This window comes from Olea europaea, chromosome 4, assembly GCF_002742605.1.
Source record: "Olea europaea var. sylvestris chromosome 4, O_europaea_v1, whole genome shotgun sequence".
NCBI classification, from domain to species: Eukaryota; Viridiplantae; Streptophyta; class Magnoliopsida; order Lamiales; family Oleaceae; genus Olea; species Olea europaea.
In genome coordinates, this window is record NC_036240.1 from 18,891,651 (window position 1) to 18,914,590 (window position 22,940).

Consider the following 22,940-nt stretch of genomic DNA (forward strand, 5'->3'; position numbering starts at 1 on the left):
CTATTTACTTCATGTAAGGCTATATAAGTCAGCTCTTAGTTTTTTATTAATACAAAACACTCTCTCATTTTTGTTTCGCAATACTTAGTGTTAACAAGTGGTATCAGAGCCACAAGGGGTCTGATCATCAAGGAAGCAGCAACTTTCTCACTTGTAGAAGCACATTCAAATGGCATCATATAGCAGTTTTGTGCAACCAGCAATCCTCGCTTTGATGGTCATTATGACCATTGGAGCATGCTAATGGAAAATTTTCTAAGATCCAAAGAGTACTGGGGTATTGTGGAGACTAGTTTCACAGAACCAGCAACGGGAACATCATTGATAGATGCAGAGACTAAGGTTCTCGATGAGCAAAGATTGAAGAACTTGAAGGCAAAAAATTATCTGTTCCAGGTAATAGATCGTGCCATACTGGAAACCATATTAAAAAAGGATAATGCTAAGGATATATGGGAATCAATGAAAAAGAAATATCAAGGTACTGAAAGGGTGAAACGTGTTCAACTTCAAGTTATTCGTAAAGAGTTCGAGATCCTACACATGAAAGAAGGGGAATCAGTCAATGATTACTTGCAAGAACACTGTTAATTGCAAACAAAATGCGAATTCATGGTAAGAAAATGGAAGATGTGGCAGTCATTGAAATAATTCTTCGCTCTATGATTTCAAAATTTGATTATGTGGTGTGTTCCATTGAAGAGTCAAAGGACATCGATAGTCTTTCAATTGATGAGTTGCAAAGTTCATTGTTGGTCCATGAGCAGCGGATGACTCGTCATGTTGTGGAAGAGCAGGCCTTGAAAGTTACTATTAATGGAGAGGCAGAGGGCGTGGTCGATTTAGAGGACGTGGAAGAGATAGAGGACGTGTATCAACACACAATCAACAATATGACAAGGCTAATGTTGAATGCTATCACTGCCACAAGCTTGGTCATTATCAGTTTGAATGCCCTTACAAAGAAAATGAGACAAAGATGAATTTGGTTGAAACTGAGGAAGAGATGATTCTGATGGCCTACACAAATAAAAATGAGATTCAATCAGGTAATGTCTGGTACTTGGACTCTGGGTGCAGCAATCATATGAGTGGTAATAAATTCTTATTCTCTGAATTAGATGAAAATTTTAGAGAAAATGTAAAGCTTGGAAACAATGCTAATATCTGTGTAATGGGCAAAGGAAAGATTAACATTCTATTGAGTAAAAGTGTGCAAACAATTACTGGAGTTTTTTATGTTCCAGAATTGAAAAGCAATTTGATTAGTCTTGGCCAGCTACAAGAGGATGGATTTTCTATAATTATTCAAAAGGGAATGTGCCAAATTTATCATCCAGAAAAAGGATGTATTGCATAGGTCATCATGGCAGGTAATTGTATGTTTCCTTTGGAAGCAAAAACTCAACTTATTGATAGGGCATGTTATGCATCAACTGTAAAAGACACAACATGGCTGTGGCACTATCGTTTCGGGCACTTGAATTTTGGTGGATTGAAAGCTTTGCAACAAAAAAACATGGTTAGAGGACTCCCGCAAATCCAGCCTCCTGAAAAAGTTTGTGAAGCATGTGTAATTGGGAAGTAGCATCGTGACTCATTCCCTAAAACTAGCAAATGGAGAGCCATTCAACCACTCAGCTAGTCCATTCAGGCATTTGTGGACCAATAAACCCAACATCAAATAGTAAAATGAGGTATTTTATCATCTTTACGGATGACTTTAGTCGAAAAACTTGGGTTCATTTTTTAATAGAAAAGTCTGAGGCTGTTGTGGCATTTAGAAGATTTCAAGCATAGGTTAGAAAAGAATCTGGAAAATCTATTAAGACTTTGCGCACTGATCGTGAAGGTGAGTTCAATTCCCATGAATTCACTAATTATTGTGAATCGCAAGGAATTCGAAGGCAACTTACTACAGCTTATTCACCACATCAGAATGGGGTGTCGGAGAGAAAGAACCACACTATTATGAATATGGTTCGTTGCATGTTGGCAAAAAGAAACATCCCAAAAAAAATTTGGCTGGAAGCTGTAAGTTGGTGTGTCTATGTTTTGAATAGAAGCCCCACATTTGCTGTAAAGAACATGACGCCTGAAGAAGCATGGAGTGGACATAAGCCTTCTATTGATCATTTTAGAATTTTCGGATGTTTAGCTTATGCGCATGTACCTAATGAGAAGAGAAGTAAACTTGATGACAAAGGTATGAAATGCGTATTTCTTGGTGTTAGTGAAGTTTCCAAGGCCCACAGGTTGTATAATCCAGTAAATCAAAAGATCATCATTACTAACGATGTTGTGTTTGATGAGGACAGTAATTGGGATTGGAATAGTGCAGAAAATACAAAAAATAATTCTGTCCCTATTGATTTAGATGCTAATGAAGAAAGTCAAATTGATGTTGAAGTACAAGCTACTGGAAATACTTTGCTGAATGGTCAACCAAGTGAGTCAATTGAGGATCAACCATTAAACTCATTTAATCAACGAGCTAGAAAAAGACCCTCTTGAATGACTGATTATGTAAGTGGAAATGAACTATCTGATGATGATACTATTGCTCATCTTGCATTATTTACAGATAATGATCCCATCATTTTTTATGATGCTGTAAAGAATATAAAGTGGAAGAAAGATATGGACATAGAAATAGAAGCAATTGAAAAAAATGACACTTGGGAATTTATTGATCTTCCAGCCAGTGAAAAGACTATTGGAGTTAAATGGGTTTACAAAACCGAATTGAATGAGAAAGGAGAAGTTGATAAGTATAAAGCACGGTTGTAGCATTCTTGCATGGTGAGTTAAATGAACAAGTCTTTATTGATCAGCCACCAGGGTATGTGCAAAAAGGAAAAGAGCAGAAGGTTTATAAGCTAAAAAAGGCTCTATATGGATTAAAACAAGCATCCTGAGCCTGGTACAGTCGTATAGATGCATATTTTTCAAAGTTGGGTTTCCAAAAATGTCCCTATGAGCACACATTGTTTGTTAAATCTGGAAAAGGAGGTAAGTTTTTTATTGTTTGTATTTATGTAGATGATTTGATATTTACTGGAAATGATAAAGTTATGTTTGCTAAGTTCAAAAGATCTATGATGGATGAATTTGACATGACTGATCTGGGAAAGATGCGATATTTTCTTGGTATTGGGGTAATCCAATTATCTTTTGGGATTTTTATAGGACAAAGGAAGTATGCTCTTGAAATTTAGGATAGATTTCAGATGACTAATTGCAATCTAGCTCTAAATCCAATTACTCCAGGTTGTAGACTTACTAGAGATGTTAATGCAGTAAGAGTTAATAATACTTATTACAAGCAGATTGTTGGCAGCTTAATGTACTTATTAGCCACTCGACCAGACATGATGTATGTTATTAGTCTTATCAGCAGATTCATGGAAGTTCCAACTGAAATACATCTTCAAGCTGCAAAACGGGTGCTTCGATATTTGAAAGGTACAACTGACTTTGGTTTGTTTTATAGAAGGGTTGAAAATGCGAAATTAGTTGGTTTCAGTGATAGTGATTATGCTGGGGATATATAAGATAGGAAAAGCACATCTGGTCATGTTTTTATACTAAGCTCAAGAGCCATTTCATGGTCTTCGAAAAAATAGCAGATAGTCACTTTATCCACAACTGAAGCTGAATTTGTTGCAGCTATATCTTGTGCTTGTCAAGTAGTTTGGCTAAGAAGAATACTTGAGCAACTATATTGCAATCTGTCAAGGCCTACATTGATTTACTGTGATAATAATTCAGCAATTAAGCTTTCCAAAAATCCAGTTATGCATGGAAGAAGCAAACACATAAATGTCAGGTTTCATTTTCTTCGTGACCTTACTAAAGATAGAGTTGTTGAGTTGGTTCATTGTCAAAGTGCAGATCAGATAGCTGATATATTAACCAAACCATTGAAGCAAGAAGCCTTTGTGAAGTTGCACGCCCTACTTGGAGTTTGCTCAATTTCTTATATAAACTGATTGCTTGAATGGCATTCAGTTTAAGAGAGGGTGTTAAATATTTATTCTTTGTTTAACAATTTGTTAATAATCCCTATTTGTTTGGGAAATGGTTGCATTTTATCTATTCTTTAGGAATATCCCACTTCTCTAGGTCAGTTAGATGTGGGATTAGTTGCTGTAGAATTTTCTCCTTCTATTTACTTCATGGAAAGCTACATAAGACAGCTCTTTGTTTTGATTAATACAATAAGAAACACTCTCTCATTTTTGTTTCACAATACTTAGTGTTAACAAACCAAGATCAAATCAGAGGAAATACCAGAATTCATTTGCTGATTTTTAATCGATTTTAGGTAAGAATTTCGATAGCCTTTTGATATGTACTCAAAATTTCAACTTCTTTAATTGTAATTGGTAGATTTTATTTTTTTCACACTATGGCCCATGTTGATTTTCATTATTTGTTGACGGAGTGTTAAATGAAATTTTAGTAGACCATATCATGAAATAGTATTTTTGGGGGAAGATGTATAGTTAAAAAAGAAGGAAATTTTTTTAATTTATGTGTAATATTATTTTATTGAAGAACGTGTACAGTAATGGGAAAGAAGAGAGACAAAAGTGTATTAAAATTTTAAAGGGTGTCAAACTAGGGCTTAATATCAATTTGATGTCTACAATTTCAATTTTTTATGGGATTTTTTTTCAGAATATAGTTCATTTTCTTATGATGTTTCTAGATAAAAATGATTGTGTAATGTGGGAAGTAAATGGGGAAAAAGGAGGATTAGATCAAGAAGAAAAATGGAGAAGAAGTAACCAGAAAATGAGGAAGAATGCAACCAAAACAATTAATAGGTTTTTTGAAATTAATGTATATAACTTCGTTTTAATTAACTGAACTTGTAATCAATTAAGAAAACATTTTCTCTTCCTCTTCTAAAAACACGACTTTCAATTGGTGGGGGATATATCCAACCAACGCATGTGCGAGAATCATCTAAAGTTTTCATCTGTAATCCGGTTGTCAATTGAAGAAATTGAATTCAATTCCTTCTCATCTATTTCTCATTTTCGTCATTTATTCTCCCCCTCCTTCCCTCAATTCTTTTATCTTCAGTTTTGGTTCCAGATTGAGTTAATATTTAGGCGATTCATCTGTAAGTGTAACTACGATGGAAGAAGAGCTCTAGGTGAGGATTGAACTGTGACAAATTAGTATTGGAGTGGGCACATATACTGGGTAATTTATAATCATGGATACAAGAGCTAAAGTGATAGATAAACACTTGAAGAAGCTAGATCTGGAGATCGATGATTTAGGTGCCTCGTTCAAGATAGTTACTAGTAGATTGGAAAACAAATTAGCCTCCACAGATAAGATACTACAAGTAATTGGACACCGACAACATGCTATGGAAGGTACAATGCTAGATATGAATTAGAAATATGAGAAATTAGTAGCTATGATAGCTTAAATGTCCGTGGATTTAAAGATGGACGAAAAAACAAAGGAGTAGAAGAATCTATAGTTACTGTGAGACTTGGGGTAATGATTTCTCTTGAGGTTAGCAACATTGAAGAAGCACTAGTACTAGCGAAGAACACAAGGGAAAAACAAGACTTCCTAAAATTGATTTTCCCAATTTTTGGAGGAGAAGGGTCTAGGGAGTGGCTTAGGAAGGCTAGGAAGTATTTCCACATTCACCATATTCTTGATGAACTTAGATTGAGAATTTTTGAGATGTACTTGAAGGGTAAGGCTGATATCTGGTTTCATGAATTTATTGCTAACAGTCCAGGGATATATTGGAGGGTGTTTTCTAATGAGTTATGTAAAAGATTTGCTAAAACCACTGGAGAGGTACTGGTTGAAACCTTTAGCAAGATCAAGCAACTAGGAACCATCTCTGAATATCAGGGGAGATTTGAGGAACTGAAAGCCCAAGTGATGATGGCATTACCTCATGTCCCAGAATCTTATTATGTTACTATTTTTATCAATGGGTTGAATGGAGAGATCAGGACCATGGTGAAGATGATGAAACCCAACAACTTATCCAAAGCCTTTGCAGTTGTTTTTCTTCAAGAGTCCACATATTAGCCATCAATAAATTCCAAAAACCTAAAAGCTTTACCCTAAACAAGTGGAGCCCCTATTGCCACCTCATGAAATCAAACCCAAATAACTTTAAAACCATCACACTTTGTGATTCCAAACCAAGAGGTTTAAAGGGACGAAGGTGTCCATACTGATTGACAGTAGTACTCACAGTTATGTTGGAGAAAGGTTAGCCAAAGAACTAAAATATGTTATTGATGAGACTAGAAAAGTGATAGTGAGGGTGGCTAATGGGGATAAATTGGAGAGTAAAACCTTAAGGCAGCCATTATTTTGGAAGATACAAACCTAGGAATTTCAATTCAAACTTAGAATTCTTAGGTTAGCTGAGAGTGATCTGGTGTTAGAGGGAAATTGGATGAGTCAATTTGGTCCAATTACCTTTAATTTTGTACAAGGGTGTTTCCAGTTTAAAAGTAATGGAGAAGTGATGGGATTGAAAAATGAAACATCAGACCAGTCACTCAGATGATGGAAACTCAGACCATACGAGTGTCATTTTATCCAGAAGTCAGAGATAAAAAAGCTAGATAAGGAGATATTGGATAGTGAGATCATCCAATCCAACAACAGTCCCTTTATCTCACCGATCCTCCTAGTTAAGAAAAAAAAAAGATAGTTTATGGAGGTTTTATGTAGACTACATGCAATTAAATAGCTTGACAATCAAAGACAAATTTCCTATGCCCCTTATGGACGAGTTACTGGATGAATTGTAGGGATCCAGATACTTCTCCAAGATAGATCTTAGAGAGGGTATCATCAAATTAGAATGATTGAGGAGGACATTCACAAGACAACATTCAAGACTCATCAAAGACTTTATGAGTGTAAGTTAATGACTTTTGGCCTTATCAATGCACCAAAATCTTCTAGAGCCTCGTAAATGTGGTCTTCAAGGATCAACCAAGGAAATTTGAGGAAGTGTTCTTTGATGACTTCCTCATCTACAACAAGGATGAAAGCACCCACTGCCACCATCTTAAAAAAATTCTGAAATCTTACACAAGCATCAACTATATGCAAAAGAATTTAAATGTAGTTTTAGACATATGCAAGTTGAATATATGGGGCACATAATCAGTGAAAATGGGATAATGAGATAATTTCAATTAGATAGAAGCAACTGAAATAGCATTTGAACTGCTGAAACAAGCAATGAGTACAACACATATACTTGCCCTACCTGAATTCAATTTACCTTTTGTCATTGAAACTAATGCTTGCAAAAAAAGGGAATTGGAGCTGTGTTGATACAGGTAAGAGGCCTCTAGCCTATTTGAGCAAATCTATTAAAGTGAGGATGGAAATATCCATATATGAAAAGGAATTATTAGCCTTAGTGAGAGCGGTGGGCAAGCGGAGACATTATTTGAAGGGTCATCAATTTTATCATTAAGACTGATCATCCGTCTTTAAAGTACCTACTGGAACAAAGAATTACTACTCCTCTATCACAAAGATGGCTAACCAAGTTACTAAGCCTCAGCTATAAAATAGTTTGTAAGAGGTGGTTGACAATCTTGTGACAGATGCATTGTCTAGGAAGTAAGAAGGGACATCAAAATGCTATAGAATTTCAGTCATCATACATGCGTAGCTTCAAGAAGTCACAGAAAGCTACAAGTAAGACTGTATGGTTAAGGAGAAAATTTAGTCCCTGCTGCTACAACCTGATGCAGATCGTTCATTCACTTATGTCAATGGTCTGCTGAAGCACAATGATAGAATTTATATTGGAATGGGGGAAGACATCAGGGCAAAGCTGATTCAAAACATGCATGGTTCTCAAACGGGAGGCCGCTCAGGTATTCACAACAGCATTTATGGGACCAATGAACATTTTTACTTATCAAAGATGAATCAAAATATCAAGATGGATGTGCTACAATGTGAATTGTGCCAACGGTGTAAAGGGGAGCATGTACCTTACCCTGGTTTGCTGCAACATTAACCTGAAACACTGTACTCATGGAGCCATATAAGTATGGATTTTAATAAAGGGCTACCCAATTCAGTTAGGAAGAACACTATTTTGGTGATAGTTATGGGCACTTTATTGCTCTATCGCATCCCTTTTTAGCAGTGATAGTAGCAAAGCTTTTCTTGGACAATGTCTTTAGATTACACATAATGCCTCAATGTACTATCTCTAACAGGGATAAGACATTTGCCAGCAAGTTTTGCAGGAACTATTCACCTTACTAGGCTCCAAACTCCTCCTTTGCTCTGCTTATCACCCACAAATAGATGGATAGATGGAGAGACTTAATCAGTGCCTGGAAATGTACTTAAGATATATGTTTTAAGAGTAGCCAAAACATTGAAAAAGATGGTTAACTCTGGCAGAATGGTAGTATGACACTTTCTTCCATTCTGCAATAAGGATGACCCCATTTGAAGCACTCTATGGAATTAAGCCTCCTCAGTAGGCTTTGGGACTATACCAACAATCCAATGTAGCAATTATAGAGGAGTTATTACAAGAGAGGTATAAGTTGGATCAGCAACTGAAGGGAAAACCTATCACAAGCCAAGGCAAAAATGAAGCAATATATAGAAAAATAGAACTGGGACAACTTTTAATGAGGGTGACTAGGTCTTTCTGGAACTTTACTCCTACGTACAACAATCAGCAGCATTCGGATCAAATCACTAGCTATGTACCAAGTACTTTGTTCCTTCTCAAGTGGTTAAGAAGATAGGTGAAGTGGCCTACCATTTAGCATTACCAGAAGGGGCAAGAATATATCTTGTGTTTCATGTTTCGTTGTTGAAGAAGAAATATGGGGCAAAGATATGCCAGTGTCATAGGTACTCAAATACAGTAGTGCTCCATAGTCAAAACACTACCCTTACAGCCCAGGTTGTTCCAACTCCAAAACAGGATTGTAGTTCAATGGTTGATCCAACGGTTTGTCCTCTACCATGACAATGCGACTTCGAAAGATGCAGACTAGGTTAAGGCCACCTTTCCTAATTGTAGATCTTGTAGACAGTTCAAGGTGAGAGAAATGGTTGTTAAGTGTAGAGTAAATGGGGAAAGAAGGAGATCAGATCAAGAAGAGAAAAGGGAAATAAGAAACCAAAAAAATGAGAAAGAAGGCAAGCAACAGAATTATTAGATTTTTTGAAATTAATGTATACAATGTCATTTTCACTAAGTGAAATTGTAATCAATTAAAAAAACGTAAAAACTTTTTTTTTTTTTTTTTTTTTTTTTTTTTTTTTGGTGTGGGGTGGGAAACGCAACTTTCAATTTGTTGTTTATATATCCATCCAAACCCATGTACGAGAATCATTTGAAGTTTTCATCTGTAATCCAATTATTAATTGAAGAAATTTAATTCAATTCCTTCTCATCTATTTCTCATTTTTCATAATTTATCCCTCCTCAGTTCTTTTATCATCAATTTTGTTCCAAATTGAGTTAGTTAGCTGATTCATCTGTAAGTACAGCTATGATGGAAGAAGAGTTCCAGCTGAGGATTGAGCTATGACAGATTATAAATTGATTGTGATATCAAGTATTCTGCGTGAAAGTTTTCTATATTTGAGTAGAAGTTTTGTATTAATTATATTACAAAGGCAAGACACCTATTTATACAAATACTAAAACAATCAAGACCTTACTTTATTCCTATAATAAAGTCTAATTGTGCACATGTATGGAAAGAAAATATACAGCAACCAATTTACAACATTCAGTAGCATAAATCAAGCTTTGTTTCCTTTAACACTCCCCCTTAAATTGGAGTGTATGTTGATGACACCCAACTTGCTGAGTAAGGCTTCGAATTTTGTAGAGCTTAGGGGCTTGGTGAATAAATCTGCTGGCTAATCTGTAGTTCGAATATAGGCCGTCCAAATAATTCCTTCTTGGATCTTATCACGGACTAAGTGACAGTCTATCTCTATGTGTTTGGTTCGCTCGTGAAATACGGGGTTTGATGCTATGTGTATAGCTGCTTGATTATCACAAAATAAGCTAACTGGCTGCATGTGATTTACCCTCAAATCCTTCAAAATGTTTCTCAACCATGTAACCTCACAGCACGTGGTAGCCATAGCACGATACTCTGCTTCAACACTCGAACGGGATACTGTAGTTTGTTTCTTAGTCCTCCTAGAAACTGGTGCTTGGCCAAGTAGAATACAATAGCCTGTAGTTGATCTCTTTGTGCCCTTGCAACGAGCCCAATTTGCATCGCAAAATGCTCATAATTGAAGTGAACATGTGGATGGTAAGAAGTTGCCTTATCCTGGTGTTTGCTTGATATATTTGAGCACTTTGTGGGCTACTTCCATGTGTGGTTCTCGTGGTTTGTCCATAAATTGGCTCAATACATCGACGGCATAAGTCAAATCTGACCTTGTTATGGTTAGGTAAATTAACCTCCCAACCAATCTTCTATATCATGAAGCCTCATCCAAGAGATTTCCATCTGATTGTGTGGGTGACATATTTTGCTCTACATGGAATCGAGAAGGCTTAGCACTCAAGAATCCAGTATCATCCAAAATTTCCAAGGCATATTTGAGCTATGATAAATTAATTCCATGTCTTGATCTTGCAACTTCTATGACAATGAAATATTTAAGTTGTCCCAAGTCTTTGAGTTTGAATTGCTTAGATAAGAAGAGCTTGTGTTCTCTATATCCTGCAGATTGTTTCCAGCCAAAATCACATCATCAACATATACAAGGCTAGGAAGCTACCTTGACAACATCATACGAATAAAGAATAAGCAGACCGAGATTGGTGGAAGCCAACGCACTTGAATGCAATGGACAATTTTATAAACCATTGCCTAGAGCCCTGTTTTAAACCATACAGTGATTTGTGAAGTTTGCAAACGCGAGTCTCCCCATTTCGTCCAAAACCAGGAGGCAAGGACATGTATAGCTCTTCATCAAGATCTCCGTACAAGAAGGCATTGTTGACATATAATTGATGTAAATGCCAACCACATAAAGCGGCCACAGTGAGTAAAGTACGAACAGTCACCATTTTGGCCACGGGAGCAAAGGTCTCCTTCTAATCAACCCCTTCAACTTGACTAAAGCCCTTTGCCACCAATCGGACTTTATGCCACTCCATTGTCCCATCAGCCCTCAATTTGATTTTATACACCCATTTGCATCCGATGGGACGCTTATGAGAGGACAAAGTGACTAAACTCCAAGTATCATTTGCTTGTAAAGCTGCTATTTCTTGCCGCATGGCCTCACGCCACTGTGGAGATTGGACAGCTTTTGAAAAACTGCTAGGCTCTTTAAGTAATGTGAGTTGTGAGGTAAAAATTCTATGAACAGAAGAAAGATTTTCATAAGATAAAAATTGAGATAAATGGTGATTTGTACCTGAAGATCGGACCACATTCATGGATGACGATGGAGTAGTCCTTGAGGAGAGAGCTACCTCGATGTGAAAATCCTGTAAATAAGTAGGTGGTTTGGTCCGACGAGAGAGAACATGTTGTGGAGGTGACAATATCTCCACAGAGGGATGAACAGGTGAAGAAAAATGAATTGAGGCTGCCGTGTTTTGTGAGGAATGAGAGTCTGGGATAGTTTGGGCTGGTAGTGTGTCAGGTGGAATATTGAGTGGATTGGGACTTGTTGGATGAGGAGAATCATGTTGAGATGGAGGTGGTTCCGTGGAAGGAGAGGAAGGCACGAGAAGTAGCATTGGTGATATGTCAAATGGTAATATGGATGCATTAGTGAGAGGAGAAAATTGTGATGTGTCGGAATGACTAGAAGGTGCAGCTGGTTGGTAAGCATTTTTTAAAGGAAATGTGGTTTCAAAAAAAGAAACATCCTACGAAACCTTGACCTTGTTTTGAACTAGGTCAAAGACACGATAGCCCTTTTGACTATAAGGATAGCCAAGGAAAATACATCTAGAGGCTCGAGCATCAAACTTTGAAGGGTGTTGTGCATGAATGGAAATGAAACATAAGCAACCAAATACTCGTAAGTGTGAGTAATTTGGAACTTTGTGGAATAATTTCTCATATGGCGTTTTTCCTTGAAAAAGTGGAGTGGTTGTTCGGTTGATTAAGTATGTGGAAGTGAGAATAGCATCCCTCCAAAACTGATGAGAAAGACCGGCTTGAATAAGAATAGCTCGTGCCATATTTAATAAATGTCTATGTTCTCGCTCAACGACGCCATTTTGTTGTGGTGTGTTAATACAACTAGTTTGATGGATTATACCCTTATTCGCATAAAAGTTTTCGAGTTCGAATTCGGTGCCATTGTCACTACGAATAATTGACTTTGGAATTGAATTGGTTTTCAACAATGTTGATAAATTTCATTAGGAGGCTTTTAGTGTCTGGCTTGTGTTTCATGAGGTAAGTCCAAGTGCATCAAGTGTGATCATCAACGATGGTGAGAAATACTTAGCACTAGAAATATAAGGAATTTTATAACCACCCCAAATCTCAATATGAATTAAATCAAAACACGTTGAATGAATAAACCTAGAAGAAAAAATAAGTTTTGTTTGTTTGGCTAACAGACAAATCAAGCATGAATCGATAGAACAAGATGTAGTTTTGAAATTAGGAAAACGAAATAATGAAAATACTTTATTCGAGGGGTGTCTAAGGAGTTGGTGCCAGAGGGTCGGATTAGATGTCTGGACATGATGGCATGATTCTTTCTTGGTTCGGTCCAGATAGTAGAGGCCTTCTCGTTCAATTCCTGTCCCAATCGTCTTCCCTGAGCATAGGTCTTGAATGAAACAAAATTGTCTTAGAAAAATGGTTACACAATATGAATGAGAAGCCAACTTGCTAATAGAAATTAGATTTAATCGAAAATACGGTACACATAACATATTTTCGTGAATTAAATGAGGAGATAAAACAATTTTTCCTATATGAGTTATGGGAGCCATGGAACCATTTGGTAATTCCACAGTGCGGTTATGAATAGGTTTTGAATGGGTGAGCTGGTGAGGATTACAAAACATATGATCGATGCAACCACTATCCAAAATTCACGTACCTTTTCTTCCATTAGAAATCAATGGGAAGGCTTTACCTGATAGTTCATCACGAGTGAAGAAATTACTCACTTGATTGGCAGAAGAAGATTTGTTTTTCAACATGTTAAGAATCTGCTGGCAATCATTTGCTGAAAAATGAAAATTCATCCCCCTTCCATTGGTCAAGTAAGATGTGGCCTGATTCTCTATCGAAACTGATGTATTAAATTCAGATTTTGCTGTCCTTTTCTTCCTGCAATACTCGATGGTATGCCCCTTCCAATCACAAAAATCACATGATGGTGGGTCGGTCAATTGCATTAGGTAGTAGATGCAGGACCTGTCTTAACCGCAAGTGCATTCGCTATTCGATTCCATCCTCAATCCCACAAAATTTGGATTCCAAAGTGTGTATCTCTTCTTTACTTTTAAGTGACAAGGGGGGTGACAGGTATACTTTATTCTCTCTATGTCGCCGTCTCATCAATGAGCGTAGATTAATTAATAGATATGAGATATGGCGTTTACATGTGAGAATCTCTCCTGCAAATCGAGCCACATCCTTCTATCATCCTTGCAATTGATAACACTACTGGCAATCTCCTTGGACATAGATCCCAGTAGCCAATTTTTAACCAAGTTGTTCTAACAATTCCATTGTTGCAGTTCATCCGTAGCGCTCGCATCAGGCTCTTTGATTGAGCTGTCTACAAACTCGACCTTGTTTTTTACCGTTAAGGCCATAGTCATGGACTGACTCCATGTGTTGTAATTGTCCTCGGCCAATGGTTGTGGCACAAGGATGGTGCCAAGCTGATCGGAATGGTGAAGGTAAAGTTAGTGGTGGGAAAGTTCCATTTTTTACTCAAAACTGTATTTCCTACTATGTCTGCCATGGAAGTCGACTAGAGCTTTAAAACAGAATTCTGGAGCCCAAATTTTAATGCTCTAATACCATGAAAGTTTTCTGTATTTGAGTAGAAGATTTGTATTAATTATATTACAAAGGCAAGACACTTATTTATACAAATACTAACACAATCAAGATCTTATTCTACTCCTTATTCTATTCCTATAATCAAGTCTAATTTGTGCACATGTATGTGCATATGTTATTAATTTTTTTTGAAATTAAATATTCAGAAAGTTTCGGAGGATAAAGGATTTAAAAGGGTCTCACTCGAGTTAGAGTCGTTTATGATGATTTGAAAGGAGACTAGAAGGCTCAATGATATGACAAGTTGCAAAAGAAATTAGACAAAGTTCTAAATTAGTTGTAATTTGTAATTTCTGATGAATACTGTGGCTACTATGGACACATGATGATGAATTTCATGTAAAAATAAACAAAAATGAATCAACCTTGAGGCGTTGTTCTTTGACAAGTACGAATGCCATGGATTTATGTGCTATCCAATGAATTTTTCAACAATTGGTGGCTAAGTGGTGGAGACAGGCGGTGATGGGAGGAATTCTTATGATATTTGTATATGTGTGTGTGAGTGAGAGAGAGAGAGAGAGAGAGACGAGAAACGTGTAACGTTTGGAAAGATGATGGAGAGAAATGGGATGAATTAAGGAAGTGTTTGCTTGGGAAGATGAAAGAACCATAACAAAAGGAAATTTTTTATTATTTATTAAAGAGTTAACTACAACTAAAATTTTTATGTAGATTGCCATGTCACCGCTGTTTTATAGTTATAACGATGAATAGCATTATTCTTTAACAATGGTGTCCTTAACTATAATTTTAATGGATTTTAAACGATTATAAATCATAATGGATTCAAAAGATTTGATTACATGTATTTTTAAGTTTGAAATTTATCTAAATCTTTTAAAATCCCTCTATTAATTTACTAGTTATTGAGATTTTAGAAGATTTCATTGAAATTCGTTAAAATACATTAAACCCATGTTTGAGCCACATTTTAAGGAAAAATGTATTATTTATGTCAAATCAATAGAAAATGTATGGTTAAAAAATGAAGAAAAGTTTTAGATTTACGTATAATATTATTTTATTAAAAAATGTGTGATTGAAATGTTATTAAATTGCTGTTAAAAAATATTTTTTTTTGAAAATAATGTAACTCAAACGAACCCTAAAATTTAATTAAAAATACCTAAATTTAGAACTATTTTTAAAATTCATCCCAATTTACACCCTCGTCGGAATAGCCCATGTACCATTTCCAATAACCGTATCTAAATTCCAACAGGTAGGGTTTTGGGCGCCGCACCATATCAATAACTTTTTAGGAGATTAGGGTTTCTATCAACAAATTCCAGACACTATAAATTCTCTCATACCGTGACCTTATTTCCCATCTTCGCCTCTTTCGGTACTCTTTACTAAAGATAAAGAAGTTACTTCCTGTGTTTTACCAATTATTGCGTTCGACAAATTTCCAATTTCCAGTACTTTCGAGGCCTCTCTAGGCAACAACATGTTTTTTTCTTTTTATATGAAATTTATTTTCGATTCTGTTATTAGTAGGTGCTGCCGTGATGAATTATAACTGTGTGCCGAGACTTTCTGTCGGTGACGGCATCACAAACCTCTAAGAAGTTCTGAGCGCTCTCCTTATTTATTTTTATCTTTTTATAACTTTGATTTTGGATCGGTGAAAAATAAATTCATTGCAGCGAGGTGACGATATAATCATGAAGTCTGTCAATCCACTGACGACAGTATGATGTCAATCCATGAATCCCGACAGGTTCTGATCGCTGCGACTCTATATATGTTTATATTTTTATAGATTTGAGCCGGATTAAATTAATTTTTATTAATTTATTTGAGGACAAAGGATGAATCTCATAATCAAATGGGTAATTTGCGTCTGAAATTTTCATTGATGCTACATCACCTTGGAGAACTGATGTCCCTTCCAATTTTGCTTTCTTTTTTCTCTGTTATTTACTGCAGAAGTAATTATTTTCATTTTCTATTAGTGATAAAAATATTGATTTTTAGAAATTACTCTATAAGTAAATATGTTTAATATTTGTTACCAAGATTTTTAAACTTTGCCAAAACTACGTGAAGGCATTGGCTAGACGCCTTAAACTAAGTTTAAGTTTTAGTTGTCATAATCATGAGGGGTAGCTCGGGTTTGTTCCTCAATGATCATCAATTTTGACTCCCTTTAGGACAAGTGAGGACCGATTGTAAACTTAGGGTTCTGTGGAATTAGTCGAGGTGTGCGTGAGTTGATCCGGATTTCACAATCATAAAAATAATAATAATATTGTTAGTTTTAGTTATTAAAGGAGAGTGTTGATATATACATTGTGTTTGATTGTTTATTAGAAAAACCATAAGAGTCCTGAATGTATATCCATTTGGATTATAAGAAACTGGTATGGAATGTTGAACAATGCTTGGTATATACTCCTTGTATATCCATTTGGAATATAAGAGACTGATGTGAAATATTGAACAATGCTTGGTATGCACTTTTGTCTACACCAAGTTATACAGTTTTTCGCATGTGAAAGGGATTCACGTTGAATATTTTATTTGCGGGTCCCCTCATATGAGAGGGTTGTATATTTGTACAGCACGTAACCCTGTTAATGCAACCATATGTTACATAGCCAATGTGCCATTTCTTCTATCATATTTTTTTCAAGCATTTGTTTGGTAGTAATTTTTAGAGAATTTTAATTCAAATATGGTCTTCATACATACAGTATATGGATTCAGAAGCAATAATTGACTGGGGTTGTAGAAAGATATTATCAAATATGTCCTTTCCTCTATGGTGTAGAATGGGAGTGGGATTTTTATAGAATGACATTGAAGTAAATATCATTGGAGAAATGCAGTCAATTCTTCTTAAGTTGTTTGATGAAATTTACTGTATAATGGTTATATTTTAGATCAAATTAAAATTCAATAAAAATGGCTTTAAGACAAGGGTTTTTTGTTGCTGTACAAATGTACAGTTCTCTCACATGAGGGAATTCGTAAATGAAATATTTAATGTTTTTTCTTATATGTGAGTGGGCTGTATAACTTGGTGTTTACAAGAATTTATACCAAATATTGATCTGCATTAATATTCCAAGGTAATTAGGTTGTGTAACTTGATGTACATCAAGCATTGTTCTTTAGACTATTGTTAAATATAAGTGGTTGGTAAGATGTCACCTCAATTATTTTGTTAATTGTTGCAGTGAATCTCGACAGGGAAGCTGATCATATTATTGAATTGCATGTGGCAAATTATCATTCATCTATTTTTTTTTAAAAAAAAAAGAAAGAAAAGAACAAAAAAAATTTTGTTTCACAATTTTTTGAAAACAAATGCAACATCAATGATGTTGTAAACGAGAAAGTGTACAAAAGGCAAAGTTGTGTCTGAAGTTAGGTTACTTCACCGTACAAAATGCCATTTTTATACTTAATAGCGTATATCATGTTTTATATTCGCTTTGTTTCAAAAATTGATGGAGGGAAATTTTTTTTATTAAATTGTTAAATGACAATTTGTCACATAGCAAACTAATTGTCAAACTTTGCCTCCGTTTAGCTATCATTAAATTACATTTCATTCTTTTCTTTTTCTGTTTTTTATCATACAATTTTTTAAAAAGTAATATTATACGCAAATTAAAAAATTTTCTTTCTTTTTCAATCAATCGTTTTTCATAAAGGTACTATTCTACCACTGTCGTTTTAAAAAATGGGGGCCAAATGGGGGCTTTGTGAACACACCAAAAATCATTGTTTTTCAAATCAATTCTATTTCTAATACATGATGGTAGGCCAAATTGTTGAGGGAAATAATTTTTAGAAGAATTTTATTAGGTGTACAGTACATTTATACAATAAGTTTTACAGCCTTCTCACATGGAGGGAATGGAGCCAACAATTAAAAAAATTGTGGTAATAATTTGGGTGAAAAGATTGTGAAATTTATTGTATAATATGCTCTACACCTAGCACTTCTCTTTTTAGAATAATAAATAAAGGAACTTAATTGAGTAAATTATCAACGCAAAATTCTAGATGATGATTGTGGATGGTATTACCTCGAGGATTCCTTCAAGAATATAGTCCCAAATGGTGAAATGAATGACATTTGCGCAATATTTGAAGTTTAAGTGTTTACTTTTTTTTTAAAAAAAATGGTGTGGTAGTAAATATTTACTTGTAATGTCATGTTATACATACATCAAGGGTGATATCTCAAACGACACTCCCTCACATGAGGGTCTGGGGTCAGGTCTGACCCTCGTGTGAGGCAGTGTCACATGAATATATGCATAGCATTTTTCTTGTAAGTTAGTGATCTTGTGATATTTTTATAGTATTATTATTCTATTTTGCTACGTAAATTTGTATATAAAATTAAATTTATTTTGAATACTTTTCCAAGTTTTTTTTTAAATTTTTATTTACAATTGCATATTTACATAATAACATACTCTATACATAAATTTAAATTTTTTTTTTCACTTTTTTATTACACATTTTCTTAAAAATCACTATTCAAAACTTTTTTTTTTTTCTTTTTTTCGAAAAGTATGGTTGATGTCAAACAGGGCTAAATCGGTTTAATATACAACTTCATTTGGTAACATTGACATTTTTATCGTACAAAATCAAGATGATAATCAGAAAAGATATATTAGCCATCTTATATATGCTTCTTGTGAAGTGGTCATATTTTATATTATTGTGAAAATTGAAATGGTTGAGTTGGAGAAGACAAAAACATCACTTTTGTAGGGTAATTTACATCTTTTAACTTTTATATTATAAAAAAAAATTACTTATTTAACATAAATCAACAAATGAATTATTTAATTCAACATTCAGGGTTTAGGCACCGCCAAAAATGCACATGCAGTGCTGTAAATTCTTTCTTAGAGAAGAATTTATTTTTTATTTTTCTTTTAAATCCATTAGTTATTGTGTTTGAACTCTTAAAATTGGCTCTTCGACACTGGGAGGGATTCAAGATGGTTCAACTAACGCAAAAATCTTTTGATTTATATGATCATTGGGCCGTATGGCTCTTCCTCTCGTATCACCTCTTGTATTGGTTCTTTGGTGTACTTCGTCTGTGAAATCCGACGAGATCAACCTCGATGATGTCTCAGGGAAAATTTTAACAGTGGTGAGGGGATTATACGGGATCAGCTTGGACATTGCATACGAGCAATCTCCTCTTCGTTTGAGGAATATCTTATTCTTGAGATTGAGTTACATGCTATTCTAAAGGGGAATTTTATTTGCTAGACAACTTGGGTTATCAGATATTTGAGTAGAAACAGCCTCGACCTTCATCGTTCGTTGCATCACTCAAGGTCAAGGACCATGGACATTCCAAAATATTCTCAAGCGCAACAGACATCACCTCTTTTGATCGAAATTTAGTTACCTACATGTATCGAGCAAAATCAGGTTATTAATCAGTGAGAGATTTCTTGTAATGTAAATCCATTCTTAAGGATTTTATATCCAATAATTTATAAATAAAGCTAACAAATGTAGTCACACACCAAGAATGCAGAAAACATGCGTTAGCTTGCAGTAAATTAGCCATATTTAAATCTGCAAGAGAACATCTTCATTTCCTAATACTAATAAAAAGCAGAAGAGAATAAAATGACATTTTTATGAAAGAAAAAATTGACTCTAGGAAGGAAGAACTCTGCCTGTTAGCATTGGGAACCAACCTCTTCAGCTTTATATTCAAGGGAAAGTAAGGTTAATTAGGAAACATTTTGACGGTGGAATTTGGCCAGCCCATATTTGAATACATTGACAGATTCGGAATTTGCTGATCACCGTAAGGTTCTGAGCCGTGATTAAGGGGACCACCATCATTCTCCTCAGATGAATCACTTGATGAAGGACCGGCTCCTATCACTGGAGCACCAGAGTTCAACATATGCACAGGCGTGGCCAAAGATGGCTTAGACTTGGGGTTTTCCCCAACTGCAATGAAGCTGCCCACCACAATCTGATAGAGAAAAGTACAGTTTGATGGTTTAATATGAGTTACAGATATACACACGTGCAGTCTCTAAAAGTGTACCTGTACTGGTGATGCTGCTTTAAGCATTCCAGCGACTCCACCACCCAAAACTCTACCATCTGACCCAGCCAATGAGACACTCAGGCCACCAGTTCGGCTGCAGTTACCATTACTCTCCGACCAGAAGAAGGAACCGGACAAAGAGATGATTTCAAATCGACCCTGCAAATAGAAGAATGCTGTCATGTATAAGCTACAACAACAAACTGAAAACATGTGTTAGTATTAGTATAATATTGCTCAGATATAGATGACTGTCTTATTGTGCTCAGATATTGCACAATTTTAGAAAGATGGCTTCAAAATTCCTATTCAACTCATCTAAAAAAATTTAATTTAGCCCAAGATCTTTGTCGTCGTACAATCTCAACATTTGCTTTTTTTCTCTTTCTGTCTTCAGTGTCTCCCCTATATAAGGAGTTAAAAGAACAATCTATTTCCCTCTAAATATCGAGTGGTATATAGTTAATGCACTCCCATTTGACTCTCCCATGTTGCATGTAATTTGGATAGCGAACCCTCTGATTCAGGTACCTGCCCGTGCATCTATTTGTATGCCATGAATGCTTAATTTCATCAAGAGTCAATGTGTGCCTACTTTATTGAAAAATAGCCAGTAAAAGGAAGAAAAGGCAAGAATCTATAATTAGGAAGGGGACAGAATCATTGTCAATTGTGCTGCTACTTGGTTTCTTATCATTCACAAGAAATGCTAATACATTTGCTACCTATAAAGAGTTGGATAATATTCTTTTCCAATTTAAGTGCATAACAAACGAATTTAATACTGCATAAAAGTGGCAGAAAGAAAGCATACATGGCATGTTTTTGTCATAACAAATGAATTTAATATTGCTTCTACTATCAAATCACCATCAATATATCAAAACCATTTAGCCCACTGATAAAGATAGCACTAGTAGGAGGCATTGATCTATTAAATTAGTTCTTGTTAGAGAAGAAGGCTCAAAGGACGTTGGCAAAACAGGAGATCGGAAGTGGTATTGCATGTTTTTTATGCGGATCACATGAAAAAGATGCATTACATTGGCAAAATCAACTTTACAAATAAATGATATGCAAGTTCACCATTAATAGAATCCATGGACCCTAAAAGCCTTCATATATGTGCAAAGGTTGATATACGAACACATTTATGAATATTTAACTTGAGTAATGATATCTATATGAACATTAACTAGAACATATATCACATTTTGAACCTCTCTTTATAATCTCTAGAGATATTAGAGATTTAAAAAAAAAAAAAAAAAGAGCAATGCATGAAAAAATATAGGGCACATAGAAAACATAGCTGTATCCATATATCAAGTTCCACATACTTCATATGTTACTGTGCCGCCGGACATTGCTGGTTGCCGAAGGGTGACATTGCATATGGCACCATTAGCAGATAGAATGCAAACAGTACGAGGACCTTGCTGCGAGAAAGCCATGATCTCTGCAGCTATATCCTGCAAAGGAGAGCCAAAAAGCAAAAAGGGAACAAGAAAATTTATGGATTATTCCTTAATGCATGGGCTTCTTTTAGACAGTAGGTTAGTAAGAAAAAGGAAAAACAAAACTGTGAAAGTTGATTTATCACGCTCTTTGCCACCGAAAAAGGAAGGGGGGAACAACAACAAACAAAAAGAAATCAATTATAGCAGAATGTCAGTGTTAAATATCTTCCTTATCTAAGTATGAAAATCAGTCTACCTCATTCTCTTTCAGATCCAATTGCCAAAAAAGGTTTTCTTAGTATTTGTTACTAAAATGTAAAACCCTAAATCAGAACAGAGACCAAGTGTAATTTAAAAAAAAAAAAAAAATATATATATATATATATATATAGACACACACACACACTTTCAATACGTCAAATTACAAATAGTGATCAAAATGAGGATATTAATATCAACTGACTGCACAAAAGATTACGAATGATGGTACTGGAGCAGATAAGAGCATAGCTCATTAATATTCCAAATGCTAAGCACCATCAAGCATAGCTAGTCTAATAATTGTTCTACATATAACTCCAACAAATAGGGGCTTTGCTCGTTAATTTCTCAAATGCTAAGCATCATGAAGCATAGCTAGTCCAATAACTGTTCTGCAGAACTTGTATTTTACCTTGGTCTATATTTTCCAATCACATTAACCCCATAACACTGCTGTCTTTCAATTCGTATCTCTAACCAGCTTTAGTCCCACAGATAACATCATCCTTAATTCCTCATGAACTAATTACCTAAACAAGTACTTTTCAGGACAACATGATCATCTATCATGATCCCATGTCATCCTTATACCAGCTTTAGTCTAACACATAACATAATCTTTAATTCGTCTTTCCTTACATATGATCGAACTAATTACCTAAAACAAGTACTCTCAAGAACAACATGATCATCAATCTTGATTCTAAGTCATTCTTAGTCATACTAGCAGCGCAAGGAAATTATGGACTCCGTCTTAAATCCACTTAACTTGAAATCTTCACAATTCAAAATGTATCTCATATTTCAAACTTAAAATTTATCTAGCTCCTAGTTTCATTAACTAAAATTATATCACCTGTAAATGATATATGATCATCTCATTTGTTTTGTTTTCTACCGAATTTAAAGTTTGAACTTTGAGCTACAGTAAATAGATGATTAAAAATAAATAAATTCTTGTAGTCATACAAGAGTAGCCGTCATCTCAGTGTACTCCTATTACAATCCAAGAGCTACCATCATAGATGTCCTATTTCGAATTCCCACAAAAATTTTGTGGAG

At 35.1% G+C, this 22,940-nt stretch overlaps 1 protein-coding gene and 1 long non-coding RNA gene across 3 annotated transcripts in view; one reads left to right on the forward strand and one right to left on the reverse strand.

The window, feature by feature from the left end:
* The first annotated feature begins 15,284 nt into the window (after window positions 1–15,284).
* LOC111393911 lies at window positions 15,285–17,347 on the forward strand. Its single transcript, XR_002702512.1, has 2 exons — window positions 15,285–15,441; window positions 15,746–17,347. It is a non-coding gene; the product is annotated as an uncharacterized LOC111393911 (long non-coding RNA).
* Window positions 17,348–19,076: 1,729 nt separating this feature from the next.
* LOC111393912 (AT-hook motif nuclear-localized protein 10-like) overlaps window positions 19,077–22,940 on the reverse strand; it is an 8,851-nt gene continuing 4,987 nt past the window's right edge. Inside the window, exons 3-6 of one of the 2 annotated variants that reach the window (XM_023019685.1) lie at window positions 21,498–21,629; window positions 20,155–20,316; window positions 19,793–20,079; window positions 19,077–19,494 (exon numbers count right to left, since the gene is read on the reverse strand). In XM_023019685.1, the coding sequence (XP_022875453.1) occupies window positions 19,825–20,079; window positions 20,155–20,316; window positions 21,498–21,629 (549 nt within the window). In that variant the 3' untranslated portion in view covers window positions 19,077–19,494; window positions 19,793–19,824. Of the gene's footprint in view, window positions 19,495–19,536; window positions 20,080–20,154; window positions 20,317–21,497; window positions 21,630–22,940 lie in introns of those variants that run through there. The other variant, XM_023019684.1, reaches the window with a different exon arrangement.